Raw genomic sequence first — 21,888 nt, forward strand, 5'->3', positions numbered from 1 at the left:
GAGATCAAATGGGGTGGCAGTGTGGCACCACTGGTAGAGTGCTGTTCAGCATGCACAAGGCCTGAATCCAGGCCCCAGCACTGCGTAACTGAGCACAGTGGTGCATGCTTCTAGTCCTAGCGCAAGGGCTGTGGAAGAACATGGATCAGAAGTTCAAGGTCCATTCTAGCTCCACAAGGAGTTCCAAGCCATCCTTGGACACCTGAGATTCTGTCTCAAAAAGACACTAACAAAAGTCAGACACTATGGTCGCGCTAAAGACTTTCAGGAACTCACACTCACGGGGCTTCTCATTAGTGCATTGATTCAACCGACTTCCAGTCTTGAAGACTTCTTTTATGATAAATGTCCTGTACACATGTGTACTGTGTCTTCTTAATTCATTTTAAGAGCTTTTTCTTTTTCTTTTTTTTTTTTTTTTTTTTTTTTTTTTTTTTTTTTTTTGGTTTTTGAGACAGGGTTTCTCTGTATAGCTTTGTGCCTTTGTGCCTTTCCTGGAACTCACTTGGTAGCCCAGGCTGGCCTCGAACTCACAGAGATCCGCCTGGCTCTGCCTCCCGAGTGCTGGGATTAAAGGCGTGCGCCACCACTGTGGGGCGTTTACCCACCACCCCCACAGCTTCCCAGAGTTTTCTTGAGTGCGATCAGCAGGAAATATTAGATAGAAGGATTTATAGTGGAGAATCTTGTGGAGATAAACAGACAGAAAATAAAGGATAGCCTCCAGAGGGCCTGAAACCTATTCCAACGGGCCCGGACTGTCTCTGGTCCAGGGTTTTTATAGAGACACCAAGGGGTGGGGCAAAAGACCTCCTCCCCCAGCACAGCCAAGTGCAGGCCATCTCAGACACCTGCACTCAGGCCCGTGGTCCTGATCATCCTCTATTCGGACCTGCTGGGTAAAGCCACGAGGAACCCCAGAACGGGCTCCCACACACCACCGCCCGGCTAAAGAGCTATTTTTAATTTTTGTGTTTCTTTTTGAGACAAGGTCTTGCTATATAGCCCTGGCTGGCCCAGAACTCTGTAAAAGGGGCTGGCCTTAAATTCATGGAGACCAGCCAGCCTCTGGCTCTTGAGGACTGGGATTAAAGGTGTGTACCACACACCTGGCTATTTTTATTATTTATATGTATTGCGCCACTGTGTTTGTGTATGCCATGTATATGTGGGTGCCCTTGGAAGCCAGAGGAAGGTGTCAGATCCTTCAGCGCTGGTTGTAAGCTGTTTAACATGGGTGCTATTAGTCACACTCAGAAGAGTAGCAAAGGACTCTTAACCACTGATCCATTTCTCCAGCCCTCCATGTTATTTATGTGTGTGTGAATGACATATGTACATCACATGTATCCCTCAGTACACATGTGGAGCTCAGAGGAAAATGTGCTGGAATCAGCTCTCCTTCCATCATTCTCTCTTTCTCTCTTTCTCTCTCTCTCTCTCTCTCTCTCTCTCTCTCTCTCTCTCTTTCTCTCTCTCTCCCTCTCAGATTTATTATTTTATTTTTAAGTGTATGTATATTTTGCCTGCATAGATGTGTGTATCACATACATGATGCATGCCTGGTGGGATGGATCCCCTGGAACTGGAGTTACAGGCAGTTGTGAGCCGCCATGTGGGTGCTGGGAATTGAACCTGGGTCCACTAAAGGAGCAGCCAATGCTCTTAACTGCTGAACCATCTCCCCAGGCCCATTTATTTTTCTCTTCTAAGATCTTGTTTTTATTTTATGTGTATGAATGACTGTAGGTATGTGTCTGTACCATGTTCATGTACGTGGTGTGTACTATGTACCCACAGAGGCCAGAAGAGGGCACTGAATCCCCTGGAACTGAAATTACAGATGATTGTAAGCCATCACATGGGCACTGGGAACCAAACCTGGGTCTTCTGCAGAGCAGCAAGTGTTCTTAACAACTGAGCCATCTCTCCAGCCCACACATCAGGGTTTTTTTTGTTGTTGTTGTTGTTTGGGTTTTTGTTGTTGTTGTTTTTGTTTTTGTTTTTTTGGTTTTTCGAGACAGGGTTTCTCTGTGTAGCCCAGGCTGGCCTCGAACTCAGAAAGATCCTCCTGCCTCTGCCTCCCTAGTGCTGGGATTAAAGGTGTGCGCCACCAACACTCGGCCCCACCCATCATTTTTTATACCTGTTTGTTTATTACAGTGCTGGGGGTATAATGCAGAACTTTGTGTGCCCTACAACTGAGCTATATAAACAGCACTTTTTAAAATTACTTTTAATAGACTTTGTTTTTATTTTATGTACATTGGTGTTTTGCTAGCATGTATGTCTGTGTGAGGGTGTCAGGAATCTTGGAACTGGAGTTACTGACAGGTGTGAGCTGCCATGTGGGTACTGGGAACTGATCCCGGGTTGTCTGGAAGAGCAGCCAGTGCTCTTTACCACTGAGCCATCTCTCCAGCCCAGCCAGGACTTTGATAGTGTATTTCTGATGAACATTGGCTTCGTTTAGGTCTACAAATATCATTGTGTTAAACTTGCTTACGGTATTCAGCACAGAAACAGTAAAGTGACAGATAGGTTTGGAGCCTGGGGGCACTCAGCTAACAACACAGCTTCAGTATGTAATAGGGTACCCCATCTAGGTTTGTGTAACTACCATTTCTAATGTTCACGCGATAACAAAACGGCCCAGTGCCTTTCTTAAAAACGTGTGCTTATTAATCAAGACACATTGCTGCCCCTCCCCTCAGTCTCACCATCTTGTCTTTTGTAGCATGCATTGCTACCTGAGGCCTCCTGATGTTGTTGATTTGAGCTTCATTTCCCTACTAAGAGTTGACCTTGTCACTGTGGCTTTCCTGTTTAAATAGGACCTGGTAGAGCTGAACACCGTGGCTTAGCCCTTCTCTCTCCAGCAACAAAACTGCCCCAATTTCAGGGCCAGCCTGGGCTAAAAAGTGAGGCCCTTTCTCAAAAATAAGAATAAATAATAAGAATAAGCCAAAATTGGGGCTGGAGAGATGGCTCAGAGGTTAAGAGCACTGGCTGCTCTTCCGAAGGTCCTGAGTTCAATTCCCACCAACCACATGGTGGCTCACAGCCATCTGTAATGAGATCCGGTGCCCTCTTTTGGCCTGCAGGGACACATGCAGGCAGAACACTGTATACATAATAAAACAAATAATTTTTTTGTTTTGTTTTGTATTGTTTTTCAAGACAAGGTTTCTCTGTGTAGTTTTGCTTCCTGTTTTGGATCTCGCTCTGTAGACCAGCACTGCCTGGCTTCCTCCTCCCTTCCTTTCCTATTTATTTATTTATTTATTTATTTATTTATTTATTTATTTATTTATTTATTTATTTTAAGATTTGAGCCGGGCGGTGGTGGCGCACGCCTTTAATCCCAGCACTCGGGAGGCAGAGCCAGGTGGATCTCTGTGAGTTCGAGGCCAGCCTGGGCTACCAAGTGAGCTCTAGGAAAGACGCAAAGCTACACAGAGAAACCCTGTCTCGAAAAACCAAAAAAAAAAAAAAAAAAAAAATTGTTACTGGGTGGTGGCGGCACACGCCTTTAATCCCAGCACTCTGGAGATAGAACCAGGCAGATCTCTGTGAGTTCGAAGCCAGCCTGGTCTACAGAGCAAGATCCAGGACAGCCACCAAAACTACACAGAGAAACCTTGTCTCAAAAAAAAAAAAAAAGAAAAGAAAAGAAAAAACAAACAAATAAACAAAAATACAAGAAAGAAAGAATAAAACAAAAATTAAAACCTGGTACATGCTCAAGATATCTGTTGAATAATGGATAAATATGTCCTCAGTATCTTAATTATGGATTCTAGGATCCCCGTAGAAGGTCTGTTAACACATAATACATCAGTGACAGTTTTAACATGGTCGGTAGAACTCGGGCGAACACACTCACACACTCACACACATTTTCTTTGTGCAAGTTAAAGCTGTGGTGGTCTTTCTGCCCTGCTCAGCAATGACATCAACAGCACACACTCCGTTACCCTCCAATAACTATCTCTTTTAAGAGGGTATGTGACATTTCAGATAAAGCTCTTTTGTTGTCCTACTATGGGGACTGGAACACAACAGTCCTGCTCCGGCCTCCCAAGTCCTAGGATTATAGGACAAATAAAAATATAGGTAACTCAAGGGATGTACTCCAGCCATGCCTCTGCTGGTTTAGGAGATAAAACCGTGGAGGCCGGGACTAAACATGAGAGCATGACATAAAGTACATGTTTGTTTAGCTCGACAGGAATGACCCGTAAGACTATCAGAATGCCTCACCCAAAGTTCAGCCACTACAGATGAACAAAATCAGTAGTGCAAGTAGCAAAATTCGGACAGGAAATGGGGGGAAAGGGAGGACCATTTAGGACTGGCTGGTTAGGGGAGGGAATATGGCATCTCCCGGGCTCCTAAGCATTCCTCTTTCTGGTGAGAAGGTGAAGGTAGAGCTGCAGAATGCCTGCTCTGTTAGGTCTGGGGCAGAACATCCAGGCCTCTTCTCTCCCCATCAAATCACTTCCCAAACTGATGGGGAACTCAGCCGGTGCCCGGGCGCGGGGAAGCCTGGCCGCAGGCCTCCAGGACACTGTCTGCCACACGGCTTAGCTCCAAAGCCGGCCAAGGCCAGAGGAAGGCCCGCGTGGAGTCTCTGGTTTCCACAGACCCGCCCAAGTCCCTTCCAGCACAGCATCGGGGGGCGAGCAGCGCTACGGGAAAGGACCAGGCATAAGTCCGGGCAAAAAAGAAGAGGGGCAGCCGCCGCCCCAGAAGAAGAAGCCAGGCCAAACGGGCTTCCCCGAAGGCGAGCAGCGTGAGATCTCACGGACATTCCCACCGGCTCGATCACGTAGCTCGGCCCCGCCCGACCCCGCCCGGCCCCGCCTCAATCACTCCAGCCTACTCCCCAGCGGAGGGCGAAGAGGAACCTCCGCCTGCGCCTTTAAGGGGCGTGACCACAGGCTCCGCCCCTTCTTCTCGCGCACCAATAAGGAGAGGGGTGCGGGAGGAGGCGCCTGGTGTGGGGAACAGGAGGCGAACGAGGAGCCGATGCGCAGGCGCAGTGGCCCGGCGGTAGGCAGTGTGTTTCCAAAATGGCGGCAGCGATGGATGTGGATACCCCCAGTGGCACCAACAGCGGAGCGGGCAAGAAGCGCTTTGAAGTGAAAAAGGTTGGGTCTCGCCAGCACCTTCCTCAGGGAAGCTAGAGAGGCGTGGATATGGCTGGCAAGCCCGAGGACGAGCGTGGCGCGGGGGAAAGAGCTGCTTTTCGGGGCGTTCCTGGGACCGGGTACCACTGAAGGAAGCTGGGGGGCGGGCCTTAGGCTTGATCGGCATGACGGTGGCCCACTCCATGAGGCCATATTAGTTTCGCTGGGGAAGCTGAGGGGCCAATCGCAGAGCCGCTTACTGAAATACGCGGGGTCGGCTTGGTTGCGGGAGCCAAGCGCTTGAGCTGTCACTGAAGTGACTGAGAGGTGGGGGAAGGACTGGGTGGGGTGGGCGGAATGGAGACTTCGAAGAGACTGCGGCGGGTGGAGGATGGGGCAGTGCGGGGAAAGCCGGGAAGGTGGGATCTTACCGCAGAGGAGGCTCTGGGGAGCCCTTTCGGGGTTCTCCTTGCCCCGCCCCTCCCTGCATCCTTGAGTCTATTGACCTGGGAGACCTGGTTTGGGTACTCGATTGTATGAGGCCTTCATTCACCTCTAAAACACAGTCTCGGGTGTAAAACTTGGGCCTTCCGAGATGTCTGCTGGTTGTCACATAGCTTCTGCCAGTCCCATAGTTCTCTAATGTCCGGATGCCCTTCTAACAAAAATCAGTCATTAAAAAGCGTGGTGGGCCTTCTTTTAAAAGCAGGCCCAGAACTTGCGGCATTTAAGAAAGTGGAGTACCAATTGCTAATGACTTGGGAACAAGAAAGCAATAATGTGGAATGTCTTTTGACACGCTATTCCCCTTCATGCTTTGCCAACAGTTTGGGAGAAAGATTGCATAAATCTGTTCAAAATGAAGATCTAGAAGTAGGGGATGTTTTCTTCTTAAATATTTTTGGAACGTGTCGCTGAGCACACTCCACCCCACCCCACCCCCTTTTTTGGCGTCTGATTGTGTGGCCATTGCTGCTCAGTTACAGCTAACGGCCATACTGAAAAATGAAAAGTAATTGTTTTTCCCTCGGAGTTGATGTTGTGGTATGAAAAGTAGTGTAGGAGTTACTAAACTGTGAGTTGAATCTGAAAGAGATGAAGAGTTGAGAAGTCACATCAAAGGGGTGTCTGGCAATGTGTATAATTGCAGAAGCCAGTTGAATTACTTTTAGATCGACTTACTAGAATTAATAGTTTGAACATGTAAAAGTTGAGAACATCAGTTTGTTTGATAAGAGGAAAAGAAAATTGTAGTGGATTCTGCTTTGCCATGAATTAATCTGGTGAGATTTAAGTGATGACCTTGTTCTGTGTACTGACACTGGGTAACCAGCTGTCCAGCTTATCCCACGATTATCCACTTTATGATCCAGTCATCATCTTAGTTCATTCTGTTCACCTCCCTGCTGTGTGTCCAAAACTGCTTGAAGAGCAGATACTTCTGCAGATTTCGAGTCTTTCCACAACTGCCAGGAAAAGCTGCCCGAGAACTCAAGTGTTACTTAACTTAAATTTAAAACAGGGGTTTAAAAGATATTTCTAAGCTGGGCGGTGGTGTCGCACGCCTTTAATCACAGCACTGGGAAGGCAGAGCCAGATGGATCTCTGTGAGTTCAAGGCCAGCCTGGTCTACAGAGCAAGATCCAGGACGGGTGCCAAAACTACACAAAGAAACCCTGTCTCCAAAAACAAACAAAAAGAGATGCTTCTAATTTGCTTACATTGGTGTGGCTGCCTAAATTATTGTACAATATAGGCAGAAAATTGAAGAGTGAGTCCCATGTTCATAAACTCCATCTTTGGATGAATGAGGAAGCATGTATGTGGTTTGCTGTTGTCCTCGGATGTAGTACAAATAGTATAATCCAAAAACATTCTTTCCTTGATAGTCCCTATGGCCAGGGAGGTGGTAGCTGAAGCTGAAACCTGAACTCCTGATGAGTCGGTGACATTACAAGGAAAATGCATTGTTTCCCCCTTTTCTCTTGGCAGTGGAACGCAGTAGCCCTCTGGGCCTGGGATATCGTGGTTGATAACTGTGCCATCTGCAGGAACCACATTATGGATCTTTGTAAGTAACTCAAGGGCGATGGGAAGAAGTTGAGGAGGTTCCAGAAACGGTGGCCCCCCCTGCAGTGTGACGGACTTTTCTTTTTCACAAGTAGATACAAAGCACAGTCAGAACCCTTGAGCACTCCTGCATCTCATCCATTGGTGTGTTTGAAACAGATTGATTCATTTTTTGAGACACAGTGTCTATGTGTAGCTCTGACTGTCCTGGAACTCACTCTGTAGACCAGGCTGGCCTCAAACTCAGAGATCCATCTTCCTCTGCCTCCCGAGGTCTGGGATTAAAAGCCTGAGGCACCACCACCCAGCTCCAGTAATCATTTATTTTTATTATCAAGTTAAATAGTTTAAACTAGTTTGCCCAAAGTTGATATCAACCATTTCAAATAAAAAGTTAAATTGTTTTTTAAAATGATGTCCTGGAGGCATACCCAGCTCTCAGAATAAATTACTCATTGTAAAGCCAACAAGATCCCACTGAGAATGAGTTGTAGGAAGAGTTACCCTTTCTTCCCATCTTATCCAGACACAAAGGAAAAAATAATGAAAGAAAATTACTTTTGAAGGTAGAAATGGCAGTCCATGCCTGTAATCCCAGCATTTGAGGAGGCAATGGCAGACAGGAGTATTGTGGCGAGTTACAGACCAGCCAGGGCTAAAGTTTGAGATACAGTACTCTTATCTGAGCTAGGTTTTGTTTGGCAAGATTGCAGTCACAGGCTGGAGGGATGGCAGCAGTTAAGAGCACTGGCTGCTTTTCCAGAGGACCCAGGTTTAATTCCCAGCAATCACGTGGAGGCTTACCATGGTCTATCACTTCAGTTGCAGGGGATTCAATGCCCTCTTCTGGCCTCCAAGGGCACCAGGCATTCTCTGGTGCAGGCAAAACACCCATACACATTAGATAAATAAGTGAATAAATTATAAAGTAAATTTACAGTCAGCCCTATATAATCTCAAGTTCTATATTTGCAGGTTCAAACAGCATCTGTGTGTGTATAATATATGTGTGTATATCCCCTACACATTCTCCACATTTACACATGCACACATAGGCTATTGGGCAGGTCTCTCAGATGTTCCCAAGATATATACTATAGTATTTCTTTATGTCTGTCATTTAATTAGGTGGTCTTCTGTTGTAACTATGTTATTTACTACTCTTAACATGTTGTCTACTACATAATAAAATTGCACTGAATATTTGCTAGATGAATAACAAAAACAAATGGAGTTAGCAGTCTGTGATCACTCCAAATTGGAAAGCATGGATCCAAAGATGTGTGTTGGAAAGCACCATGTCCTGTTTGCTGATAGTTGTTGATGACTCAGAGTTTGTTTGAACTTTGACCTTTCCTGTGCTACAGGAGAGCTGATCAGCAGCTGCCATCACTGAAACATGGCTGTTTACAGAGTGGAGTCTCCAGTTGTGTGCATGCTAGTCTCTGTCCCTTGTATTTTCACAAGTTGCACCCAGAGAAAATCTTACTTCCTTGGGGCTCTCATCCTTCTTATGTTCCTTGTTTCAAGTCAGTGTGTGTCTCTAGATTGGAGAGAACATGCTTCTTGGGTGGACAGCAGAGCCCCAGCACGTTCTTTCCCCACTAGATGCTTTGTCTCATAATACAGTGTGTATACGGTTTTTGTCTTGTTTGTTTGTTCTTAAGATTTATTTATTTATTTTATGTGTATGAGCACTCTATCTCCATGTATGCCTTTATGCCAGAAGAGAGCATCAGATCCCAATAGAGATGGTTGTGAGCTACCATGTGGGTGCTGGGAATTGAACTCAGGACCTCTGGAAGAATAGTCAGTGCTCTTAACCGCTGAGCCATCTCTCCAGTCCCTTGTTCTTGTTTTTTTTTCTTGAAGTAGGGTTTCTCTCTAGCTCTGGCTGTCCTGGAACTTGCTCTGTAGATCAGGCTGGCTTTGAACTCATATCCTCCTGCCTCTGCCATTCCAGTGCTGCGATTAAGTGCCCTGTTTAGTTGTTTGTTTGTTTGTTTTAAGTTTTGGGTTTTTGTTTTCTTTTGAGATGGCCAATAGCCAGGCTGACCTAGAACTCAGTATGTTGCCCACATTGATTTCAAATTCATGATCTTCCTGCCTCTGCTTCCCTCATTGTGTTCAAAATATCACATGAGATAAAATATTGAACTTCTGTAACAAAAACCTGTGACGAATCTGAGTGTAATAGTATATACTTGGAATCCCAGTACTTATGTGGGTTGTCTTAGTTAGGGTTTCTCTTGCTGTGAAGAGACACCATGACCACAGCAACTTCTTTTTTCTTTCTTTCTTTTTTCCCTCGAGACAGGGTTTCTTTGTATAACAGCTCTGGTTGTCCTGCAGTTCATTCTGTGGACCAGGCTGGCCTCGAACTCACAGAGATCCACCTCTGCTTCCTTAGTGCCACCAACACCCAGCTCTAACCACAGCAACTCTTATAGGGAAAACATTTCACTGAGGGGGCTCCCTTACAGTTTCGGAGGTTCAGTCCATCATCCTCATGACAGGGAGCATCGCAGCATGCAGGCAAACATGGTGCTGGAGTAGCTGAGAGTTCTACACCTTGCAGACAACAGGAAGTTGACTAAGACACTGGACAGTGTTCTGAGCATAGGAAATCTCAAAGCTCGCCCCCACAATGAAACACTTCCTCCAACAAGACTATACCCCCTCCAACAAAGCTACCTCCTAATAGTGCCACACCCTATGAGATTATGGGGGCCAATTACATTCAGACTACCACAATGGTAGAACTAGGAGGATCAGGAGTTCAAAGTCGTCCTTGACTACATAGCAAATTCAAGACAGCTTGATTATATATATATATATATATATATATATATATATATATATATGAGTTGCCATGGTCATATATATATATATATATATATATATATATATATATGAGATCCTTTCTCAAAAAAGAACAAGAAGTCATGCTGTTGGGTAGCTCAGTGGTTCCTTCTGCTTCTGCCTCTGAAGTGCTCAGGGAAAAAGGCATGCACACTATGTCTGTCTTTTGGGGGTGTCGTTTGTTTTTGCTTGAGACACAATCTCACTGTAGAATCCAAGCTGGCCTGGAACTCAACAGATATCTGACTGCCTCTGCCTCTGCCTCTGCCTCATGAGTCCTGGATTTAAGGCATGAGCCCCCAGGCCTAGCCCCGTTTAAAAAAAAAAAAAAAAAAAAATGTTTCTTTAAGAAAGGGTTTGAGGGGGGGGGGCGGGAAGGGGGAGGACAAGGGAATCCGTGGCTGATATGTAAAATTAAATTAAAAAGAAAAGAAAGGGTGTGAGCCACCACACAGCCCTCTTCACCTTCTTCACATCCATTGAAAACGATTAATGGGGGGAAAAAAGATTAATGGCCAGTTACCCACTTCAGGACCTGGCTGGCCAGGTTGGAAGCTGCCCCCAGGTCCAGTGATGCTTTTGCTCTTGTTCCCACAGGCATTGAATGTCAGGCCAACCAAGCATCTGCTACTTCCGAAGAGTGTACTGTTGCGTGGGGCGTCTGTAATGTAAGGAATCATCTTTACCTATCCGCATGGCTTGTGCATGTATTGCTGCTTGCCCTGCTTGCCAGTCTTGAAAATGACTAGGGGAAAAATGAGTAGCCCACCTTTCTCCCAAAAGGTATAGAAATGATAAAAACAGATTTTAAATCCTTATAGTATTTACCTTTAACCAGATAAACAGTAGTTAAACTAGTTTGTCTTATTATTATTAAGTAGGCCTACTTTCCTATGCAGAGTTTAATATTTAGACACCTTCAGGGGTTTTCTTCAAAGTGGAGAACAGTCCTGGGAGAGTATCTGCACCTTCTCACCAGACCTTAAGAGAAGTGTCTGGGACGAGGTTTGGTGAAGGGGTGGAGTGTTAAGGTCTCAGTTCTCTGTGTGTGTAAGTTAGATTTCATGCAGAGTGCGCGCGTGCTGTGCTGCTCCAGAAATACTCAGCACTGCAGGGTTGGACTGAATGTACAGCCTTGCAGGGTATGACAGCTGTGAAGGAGATGAAACAAATACTTTATTATTTCAGGCACATTAAAAATTTATCTATAGAACCATAGTCTTAGTTACATGAGATAAAATTGCCCTGACCAGTCAAGCCCTGGACGCACAGCTTCCGTTTTGACGCAGGGAGTCACAGATTCTGTCTTACTAGCTAAGGGACTTTGTCAGAACATTGAACATCTCTGATCCTGGGTTCCCTAGGATAAAATATGGCTAGTAGTGAAAGTGTAACAGGATTAAATGATGTAACTTTTCAAAAGTGCTTGGAAGGCCAGTGAGATTGCCTAGTGGATAAGGGGCCTTGCTGGCAAGGCTTGTGACCTGAGCTTGAGTTCTGAGACACGCATGGTAGAAGGAGAGAGCTGACTCACAAGTTGTCCTAACCTACCCACGTGCACACCCAAAGCAAATAAATGTGTTGTTTGTTTGTTTTTTAAAAGATTTATTTATTTAACGTACATTGGAGTTTTGCCTGCATGTATGTCTGTTTGAGGGGGTCAGATCCCCTGGAACTGGAGTTACAGACAGTTGCAAACTGCCATGTGAGTGCTGGGAATTGAACCCAGGTCCTTTGGAAGAACAGCCAATGCTCTTAATCTCTTGAGCCATCTCTTCAACCCCCGAAAATAAAAATTTTTAAAGTACTTAGAAGGCTCCCAGGACATAGTAAGAAGAAATATTTGTTAAGAAAGTTACACGGTGTTGGCACATGCCTTTAATCCTAGATTCAGGAGGCAGAGGCAAGCAGATCTCTGTGAGTTCAAGGACAACCTGGTCTACAGAGCAAGTTCCAGGACAGCCAGGGCTGTACAGAGAATCCCTGTCTCGAAAAACCAAACAAGAAAAGAAAGAGCTAAATGTGGGGTCAGTGGTTAAGGGCACATACCGCTCTTCCAAAGAACCCAAGTCAGTTCCCAACACCCACAGAAGGCTGCTCAAGACCACCTGTGATTCCGGCTCGGGGACGTGGACACCTGGCCTCTGCAGGCACCTATATATACCCACAGTAGGTATACGTACACACAATTAAAAACAATGATCTTTAAAGGAAAACTAAATGAATAAAGATTTGGGGGTGACCGTTACTAGTGCTCAGGGCTTTGCTTGTAGCCTTGAGGCTGTCTTCCCACCCACTCCTGTCCACTCTTCCCCTCTGTCAGACCCTTTGACCACGTCATAGACCTCATTAGCCAAAGAGGACGCTAAACATCCATAGAGATGGAGGAAACACACCCTCACCACGTTCAGACTAAAGGTGCCATTCTTCAGTATGAAGGGAAAGGGTGAGCCTGAGCCTGCTGAGATGGGTCATTGGGTAAAGTGCTTAGTGCCGAGCCTGACAACCAGAGTTCGGTCTCTGGAACCCCCTTGGGAGAAGCACCTACCCCACAAGTTATCTTCTGATCTCCATGTGAGTGCCGTGCATACTTGTGTCCACAAACATAAACACAAATGTAATGTTAAATTGATATTTAGACACTCAGTGTGTAGCCCTAGCTGGCCTGGGACTCAGATCTGCCTGTGTCTGCCTGTGCTGGGATTAAAGGCATATGCCACCACGCCTGGCTTTTATCCAAATTTAAGAATTTTTGAGCCAGGTGGTATGGTGGTATATGCCTTTAATCCCATTCCTCAGGAGGCAGAAACAGGTGGATCCCCAAGTTTTTTTTTTTGGTTTGGTTTTTCGAGACAGGGTTTCTCTGTGTAGCTTTGCGCCTTTCCTGGAACTCACTTGGTAGCCCAGGTTGGCCTCGAACTCACAGAGATCCGCCTGGCTCTGCCTCCCGAGTGCTGGGACTAAAGGCGTGCGCCACCACTGCCCGGCCCAAGTTTATTTATAACCATGGCTACACAGAGAAACCCTGTTCTGAAAAATCCAAAGGAAAAAAATTTCTTTAATGAAAAATCTAGATAAAGATGAATTTATTCAGATAGCTTGTCATAAAGGAGAGCCTGGTCATGCTGTGCCATAAGCCTCCAGACTAGGCTAGGGTGCTAGTTCTGAGTCTTGTATGAACCGGCTCTGTGAATTAGACAAGTCATTTGTCTGGGGTTCAGTTTCCTGTCTGTAAAGTACAGATAGTAATATCTGTCATGCCTGCTTGCCGGGGGCTTGAATGAGGTAATAGATGTCAACTTCTTCTGTCAACCTGGGCTGTCAGTATGCCCTGGGTAGACTACTGTCCTCTAAATATAACCTTTACTGCACTTGAAATTAAGAGGTCGAAAGATAGGACTGCTTGCATTGAAACCTCCTTCACAGCCACCCGGCCCTGAGCACTTGCTGTTCTGAGGGGTGAAGCCCCATTCTGTAGGATACTTGGCAGGGAGGTGGCAGCTAAAAACAGGTGTCTTGCCTGTCTTTGGATGAACTGTCCCTAATATCTAGATGTTGCAGGAAGTATCTCGGGTTCTGCCTCTTGGAAATTCTGAGGGGGCTTTTGTTTTGTTGCCTTGTTTTAGACAGGGTCTCCTGCAGCTCACGCTGGTCTTGAACTGGGTGTGACCCTGAACTCTTGGTTCCCCTACTTCACCTTACAAATGCTGGGATTATAAGCATGCAGAAAGGCTTTTTTTCCCTCGATTTTTAGGTTTTTTGTTTGTTTATTTGTTTGTTTTTTTCATGATGAGTCATGTTAATAGTCTGAAGGGGGCTTAGTGGTGGTGGTGCATGCCTTTAATCCCAGCACTCAGGAAGCAGAGCCAGGTGGATCTCTGTGAGTTCGAGGCCAGCCTGGTCTACAGAGGATAGGCTCCAAAGCTACACAGAGAAACCCTGTCTCCAAAAAAAAAAGAAAAGAAAAAATTTTAATAAATAAAAGAAGAGTTCTAAGATGTCTGTGGGTGTTGCCCCTTGTCTGTGGCTGCTCTGTTCCCGTGATTGGTGTTGACAGTAGGTCATGGCTACAGTGACCCATAACAACTTGTCTTCTCTTTCAGCATGCCTTTCATTTCCACTGCATCTCCCGATGGCTCAAAACGAGGCAGGTGTGTCCGTTGGACAACAGAGAGTGGGAATTCCAAAAGTAGGTGTTTCGCCTTGTTTGGGGTTCTAAGTCTGGGTCCTCTGGTTAATGTCGTTCTCCTACTGGGCTCAAGCTGACAGCAGCTGGAGTGGTGGAGCGTGCCCTTTTTCCTTGTTGTTTTTTAGACAGGGTCTTTCTAAGTAGCCCTGGTTGTCCTAGAACAGGCCGGCCTCAAACTCAGAGATCCACCTGCTGTCTCCTGAGTGGTAGGAATAAAGGGTGTACCACCATGCCTTTTTTTTTTTTTTATTTTAATTTTTTTTGGTTTTTCGAGACAGGGTTTCTCTGTGTAGCTTTGCGCCTTTCCTGTAACTCACTTGGTAGCCCAGGCTGGCTTCGAACTCACAGAGATCCACCTGGCTCTGCCTCCCGAGTGCTGGGATTAAAGGCATGCACCACCACCACCACCACCACCACCACCACCACCACCACCACCACCCGGCTCCATGCCTTATTTTTAAGCCAGACTTTGAGAAAATAAACAGGGATTAGCCAGCATTTTACAGGAGTTTTTTTCAATCTGCTAGGTCTGTCAAAGTGAAAAATATGGGAGTCAGAAACGATGGTCAAGTATTCCCAGGGCTAGGTGGTGAAGCTCGGTGGTAGAATACTTGCCTAGCATGAGCAAGGTCCTGGATTCAATCCCTGCTACCACTGAAATGCGTTAGTAAATCTCTATAACCCAACCCTGATAGTTCCATTATGCAAAATTTCATTGTCCAACTGTTGCCTTTCTGTGGGTGTGGAGGGTTGGTCTGGTGGTGCTTGGGGTCTCTTGGTGTAGCCCTGCCTCTGCCTCCCCAGAGCAGGATCTTAGATGTGCCCATGGAAACCTGGTCTATTAAAGCTAAGCCAGGTGTGGTAGCGAATGCCTTTGACCTCAAATTTGAGTTCAAGGCCAGCCTGGTGTACAGCACAGATAGGACTAACAGAGAAACCCTTTCTGGAAAAACAAACAAACAAAAAAATGTGTTTAATGGTTTTCGGGTCTTCCTCTCCATCATCCTCATGAGGTTGTTTGTTTTGTCTTTCAGGTATGGGCACTAGAAAAGACTCTCCCTAAAGCTTACCTGTTTGTTACTCGTGTGGTGACTTGCCTTCCTGTTAATTATAAATTAGATAGAGCCGTGGTTTTTTTCTTTCCTTTGTCTTGGGAGTTTGCTGTTTCCACAGCCATATTGTATGTTGTGTCAAATAAAGTTGTTAAGTTGGAGAATGGTTGCTGTCTTTGTATGTGGAAAGAGTGACCTGAGAAGGGGCATCTTCAATGCCAGAAACAACCTCCAAGAGTGCACTGTTCATCACCAGAACAGAGCTGTCCTACCGGGGCATCACAGGGGCACACCCAAGGAGCCTGTTTAAAGTCTGGAAGTGTGGGTCACTTGTCTTCCTTCTGAGATAGCACTGGGCAGCTGAATGAGGAAGTGACAGCCTTGGACCAGCCAGGTCTGCTCTGGGCCTTCATCTCTCACGAGGGAGCCTAAGAATGAGTATTTGGGCTTTGTAAGCTCTAAAACACTACAGTTCTAATTTGTGTGCCTGTGGGTATCGTTCAATAGTAGGGTGTTTGCCCAAAGCCCTGGGTTCAATTGTGGGCCTAAATAAGTTTAAAAAAAAAAAAAAGTTCAGCTTGAATTAACAAGAGCTCAAGTTTCCTTTAAACATGCTGGCCATGGAAGGAGTTGCCAGCCTGATGCTAAGTCAATGGCTGCAGTCTCTACTGAGAAACCGTTTTGTTGCTGTGGTTCTTGTATGGCTAATTGTTCTGTAGGGGTTGTGAAATCCTGGGCAGTTTTCCTTCCTACATTGCAGTTCCCGGTGAAAACATTCTTCATTTACTTCAGTCAAAGCTCAGATGAGGCAGATTTGAGACTCCAACTCTTGTCAGAAAAAGATTGCAAAAATGTGTGGAACAATGCTGTCTCATTTGTTTTCCAAGTTAATTTCAATAAAAATATTTATGTTAATATATGATGCATCTGTTTTTTTATGTCATTTTCAAGATTATATTCTGCCTTTTTTTTCTTTTTTCTTTTGGTTTCTCGAGACAGGGTTTCTCTGTGTAGCTTTGCGCCTTTCCTAGACCTCACTCTGTAGACCAGGCTGGCCTTGAACTCACAGAGATCCGCCTGGCTCTGCCTCCCGAGTGCTGGGATTAATGTCATTTGCCACCCCACCCAGCTTACTTTTCTGCCTTTTTAGAAAATACTTTTCTTTTTATGGGTGGCAGTGTGGATGCTCATGAGTGCATGTGGAGGTTGCCACGGGGTGTCCTCTATCATTGTCCACGGTTTCCACACAAGGTCTCCCACTCACCAGGGAGCTTGCCGATTGCTTAGACTGCCTGGGATCCTCCTGCTTCTGCCACTTAGCTCTCACCTGACTACCTGGGTGCTGGAGGTTAAACTCAGGTTTGTCAGGCAATCACTTAACTGACAGCCATCTCCGCAACCTGCGCTTTCTCAGTTTGGTACCCATTATGGTGTTTAAAGTGTAGCATTCTGTCCTCTGAGCAGTGGCCACCATTTCCCTCAGATCATCAAGTGCCTACTAGCAAGAGGCCTGTTTACATTTCCTCAGAGAAGCAGGTGGGAAGGGGCCGATGAGATTCGAGCCACGCCTTCCAGACATTAATGCAACTGCTCTAATTGCTAGTGGCCTGGGGATCTCTGTACCCTATGCTTAAAGCTGGAAGCAGGTGTCCTTGCTGGGAAGAACTTCAGTCTGGCTGCTTTGGGGTCACCCACACTTCTGTCAGTAATTCTGTATCCTCTAAGTAAGCCCAGTAAACTCCCCAGAGTGAACTTGGGTGGGATTGGACTTGGATTTGTCATTAGACCCTGTGAGTGTAGAGTGGATATTTGTCTCCCCAGGAAGGAATTCTCCCAACACAGATAACCCAAATAAGAATTTGGGTCCTCAATTTTTAGAATCTTGCTGTTGGATTGGTTGGATTTGTTGTTACTTTGTTACTTTTAGACAGAGGCTCACTATGTACCCCCTTCAGGCCTGGAACATACAATGTAGACCAAACAGATCTCAAACTTAGACATATTTTAAATTTTATTGTTTTTATTTTTAGGATCACAAAATGGATGACAGAAACTGGAAATTATGCAAACCCCTAGTAATAAAGAACTTTAAAGTGTGACCTAGATTAAACCCATTTCCACTTAACTGCCACTGAGTGTGAGGAACAGCGCAGGTTCACATGGAGGGGCCGTAATCATTGCAGTTACATTTGGGGACCGCCACCTTCACCCCTTCACCTCCTTGACCTCTCCCCAGCAGAAGTTCAAGCTGCGTAAATAATTTCATGAGTGAACATGTTTGCTCTTCACCCAGGTGACACATTTAGAGCATATTCCTGTCTAAAAAACAACTGGGCTAGAGAGATGCCCAAACAAATGGAATTAAAAAGAAATGTTTTTTTTTGTTTTTTCAAGACAGGGTCTCTGTGTGTAGCTCTGCACCTTTCCTGGAACTCATTCTGTAGCCCAGCTGGCCTTGAACTCACAGAGATCCTCCTGGCTCTGCCTCCCGAGTAAAAAAAAAAAATTTAAAAGCCCAGCATTTGGGATTGGAGTCAAGAGAATTATGAGTTCAAGGTCATTTTTGCCTACATGGTTATGGCTAGCCTGAGCTACAAGAGGCTCTGTCTTAAATTTCTAAACATCTACATTTCCGTCCCATTTCAGAGGATTGTTTATTTTGCCAACCAGGTAGACGTTGAGCTGAATTAAAGTCCAGTAGGGATATTGCAAAGAGGATGGATAGATGAGAACCTGAATGTACTGATGCTGCAGAGATACACAAGGCCGGGGTCCCGACTTGTTCTCCAGGTCCCCAGCCTTCCCTGCCTCCTGACAGTGGTACCTGAAGACTCTTCCTCCAGTTGCCTTCTATCATGAGGGCAGACATTCATGTTCATTTCCTTACTTGGCCTGGGAGACCCCATCTTTCCCCATAGTCACAGCAGAGTCCTGGATCACATGGGCCTCTGCCCAGATCTCAGTAAGTGCAACATATGCTGCCCTGGAACTCACCATATAGTCCAGGCTGATTTCAGACTCACAGGAGTTCTGCCTCCACCTCTCAAATGCTGGGATTATAGGCACAATCCAACACTGTTGGCTCCTGGACCTTTGGGTCACCTAAACTACACATGGGCTGGACAAGCACTCTGCCACTGAGTTTATAATCCTACCCTCACCTCATCCCCCGCTTTTTTACTGAGACAGGTCTCAGATTACCCTTGAGCTTGCCAAGGTAGGCCTTGAACTTGGGACCCTCTTGCTTCAACCTCCATGAATGCTGGGATTATGTATCCAATGCCATCATACCCAGCTCCTCCAACCTTTTGTTTTAACATTCTGGAGGCAGAGGCAGGTGGATCTCTGAAGTCAAGGCCAGCCTAGTCTACTTGATATCTCTGTCTCAAAAAAAAAAAAAAAAAAAAAAAAAAAATGAACAAAAACAACGTGAAGAGATGGCTGGGTAGTTAAAAGTACAGATCCATCCAGAGGACCCAGGTTTGATTCCCAACACCCACATGATGGCTCACAACCATCACTATCTCCAATTCCAGGAGATAAGAGCCCTCTTCTGGCTTCCAGGGACACATGTGGTGCACATAAATATTGCAAGCCAATACACATACAAAATAAAATTGAAAAGAAAAAAAAAACATTCAACACTGAACAAAACCAAAAAGAACTGGTTATATACCCAGCACTCTGGAGCTTGAGGCTGGAGCACCAGGAATTGAAGATTTCATTTGCATCATAGTAAATCTGAGGGAAATTATGCTGCATGAGTCTTGTCCTAAAGGAAAAAAAAGAAAGGAGGAAAGGAAAGGAAAAGAGAGAGAGAGAGAGAAAGAAAGAAAAAGAGGAAGAAAAAGAAAAGAAAAATCAGGCCTACAAGATGGCTGAGCTTAGGTTAAGGGCACCTGCCACCACCCAGCTTGACAACCTGAGCTGGAGATCTGCTAGTTTTCCTTTGACCTCCATATGTGTGCCATGGCATGGGCACATTGCTGGCCTCAATAAAAATGTAATAAAAAAATTTTTAATTTTAAAAAGAAAAATAATTACCAGTGAGGGACTGAAGTCAAGTGACCTACCTATGGTCATACACTCCCATGGTGGGCCTGGACTTTAGACCCAGGTTTATCTACTTCCAGGAGTGCCCGTTTTCACCAGCTGTGAGAGCTGGAGAGACTCACAGGGGATAGCTGAGGAAAAGCCCTATGCAAACAGTTACAGGCTATACAAATGCCAGGCCTCCTTATTAATCAAGAGCTTGGCCATTCCTTCACCCCCCAGCTTAATAAAGTGCCTTATTCTTGTTGACTTGGACACTCAACTCTGACCTCCCACATATTGAGAACCGGGGTTCTAAAAACAGAGCAGAGAAATGAACGGAAATCCATGGCAGGCGTCCTCCTCACGCCTTCCCTGGAAAGGTTCTCCCTTCTAGGGATGAAAAGGGAATGTCGGCTACAGTCTAACTAAAGTCGACTCTGGGTTGGAGATGATGTCACTCCAGGGTGTAAGGGTGAGGCGAGGTGAGTCAGCACACCAAAGTCAGGCTTGGTGGCAGCTGTGTGACTATACATGAGCACGCCAGCTTCAGTCAGGAGACACTGATTCAAATTCTGCAGCCTGTGGCACACACCTATAATCCCAGCACTTGGGAGGTGGAGGCAGGAGGATTGCAGTTCAGGGTCACCCTCACCCTCAGCTACATAGTAATTTGATACAAATTGGGCTCCAGGAGACCCCATCTCCAAAAAGTAAACACTGGACAGTTGGCTGAGCCGGGTTTTTTTTTTTTTTTTTCACTTTTTTTTATTAATTTTTCGCCTGCGGTGGTGGCACACGCCTTTAATCCCAGCCCTCGGGAGGCAGAGCCAGGTGGATCTCTGTGAGTGTGAGGCCAGCCTGGGCTACCAAGTGAGTTCCAGGAAAAGGCTCAAAGCTACACAGAGAAACCTTGTCTCAAAAAAACCAAAAGAAAAAAGAAAAAAAGGCAGAATATAATCTTGAAAATGACATAAAAAAAAAAGATGCATCATAAATAAATAAAATAATTTGGATTAAAGGCGTGCGCCACCAGCGCCCGGCTTGCCTCCCTGGTTCTATGGGTTGCAGTCTGATTGTTCTTTGCTTTATATCTAGAATCCACTTATTTTTTTTAAAGATTTATTTATTATGTATACAGTGTTCTGTCTGCATGCAGGCCAGAAGAGGGCACCAGATCTCGTTACAGATGGTTGTGAGCCAGCATGTGGTTGGTGGGAATTGAACTCAGGACCTCCGGAAGAGCAGTCAGTGCTCTTAACCTCTGAGCCATCTCTCCAGCTCTAGAATACACTTATGAGTGAGTTCATATCATGTTTGTCCTTCTGGGTTTGGGTTACCTCACTCAGGATGATTTTTTCTAGTTCCATCCATTTGCCTGCAAATTTCATGCTGTCATTGTTTTTCTCTGCTGAGTAGTACTCCATTGTGTATATGTACCACATTTACTTAATCCATTCTTCAGTTGATGGGCATCTAGGTTGTTTCCAGGTTCTGGCTATTGCAAATAGTGCTGCTATGAACATAGCTGAGCATGTATCTTTGTGGTATGATTGAGCATTCCTTGGGTATATGCCCAAGAGTGGTATGACTGGGTCTTGAGGTAGATTGATTCCCAGTTTTCTGAGAAACCGCCATACTGATTTCCACAGTGGTTGTACAAGTTTGCATTCCCACCAACAGTGGAGGAGTGTTCCCTTCGCTCCACATCCTCTCCAACATTGACTGTTATTAGTGTTTTTGATCGTAGCCATTCTGACACGTGTAAGGTGGTATCTCAGAGTCGTTTTGATTTGCATTTCTCTGATGCTTAAGGATGTTGAGCATTTCTTTAAATGTCTTTCAGCCATTTGTGATTCTTCTTTTGAGAATTCTCTGTTTAGCTCTTCAGCTCATTTTTTAATTGGATTGTTCAGTATTTTGATGTCTAGTTTCTTGAGTTCTTTATATACTTTGAAGATCAGTCCTCTGTCAGATGTGGGGTTGGTAAAGATCTTTTCCCATTCTGTAGGCTGTCTTTTTGTCTTATTGACCGTGTCTTTTGCCCTACAAAAGCTTCTCAGTTTCAAGAGGTCCCATTTATTAATTGTTGTGCTCAGTATCTGTGCTGCTGTTGTTATATTTAGGAAGTGGTCTCCTGTGCCAATGCATTCAAGAGTACTTCCCACTTTCTCTTCTATTAAGTTTAATGTAACTGGATTTATGTTGAAGTCTTTGATCCACTTGGGCTTGGGTTTTGTGCATGGTGACAGATATGGATCTATTTCTAATCTTTTTTTTTTTTTTTTTTTTTTAATTTTCGAGACAGGGTTTCTCTGTGTAGCTTTGCGCCTTTTTCTGGAACTCACTTGGTAGCCCAGGCTGGCCTCGAACTCAGAGATCTGCCTGGCTCTGCCTCCCGAGGGCTGGGATTAAAGGCGTGCACCACCACCGCCCAGTTTATTTCTAATCTTTTACATGTTGACATCCAGTTATGCCAGCACCAGTTGTTGAAGATACTTTCTTTTTTCCTTCGTATAGTTTTGGCTTCTTTGTCAAAAATCAGGTGTTC

At 45.3% G+C, this 21,888-nt stretch overlaps 1 protein-coding gene across 1 annotated transcript; it reads left to right on the forward strand.

Annotated features, from left to right (window-relative positions):
• Positions 1–5,015: 5,015 nt before the first annotated feature.
• Rbx1 (ring-box 1) lies at positions 5,016–15,469 on the forward strand. The gene is made up of 5 exons (XM_028871212.2): positions 5,016–5,153; positions 7,125–7,203; positions 10,662–10,732; positions 14,168–14,253; positions 15,288–15,469. The coding sequence occupies exons 1-5, from the start codon at positions 5,076–5,078 to the stop codon at positions 15,298–15,300; spliced, it is 327 nt and encodes a 108-aa protein (XP_028727045.1). The 5' UTR covers positions 5,016–5,075; the 3' UTR covers positions 15,301–15,469.
• The last annotated feature ends 6,419 nt before the right edge of the window (positions 15,470–21,888 follow it).

This window comes from Peromyscus leucopus, chromosome 20 (assembly GCF_004664715.2).
Source record: "Peromyscus leucopus breed LL Stock chromosome 20, UCI_PerLeu_2.1, whole genome shotgun sequence".
Classification (NCBI taxonomy): Eukaryota; Metazoa; Chordata; class Mammalia; order Rodentia; family Cricetidae; genus Peromyscus; species Peromyscus leucopus.

Coding starts and splice junctions, on each gene's coding strand:
- Rbx1 (XM_028871212.2), top strand. CDS start 5,076: ATGGCGGCAGCGATGGATGTGGATACCCCCAGTGGCACCAACAGCGGA. Junction 5,154..7,124: donor AGCGCTTTGAAGTGAAAAAG/GTTGGGTCTCGC, acceptor TTCTCTTGGCAG/TGGAACGCAGTAGCCCTCTG. Junction 10,733..14,167: donor TTGCGTGGGGCGTCTGTAAT/GTAAGGAATCAT, acceptor CTTCTCTTTCAG/CATGCCTTTCATTTCCACTG.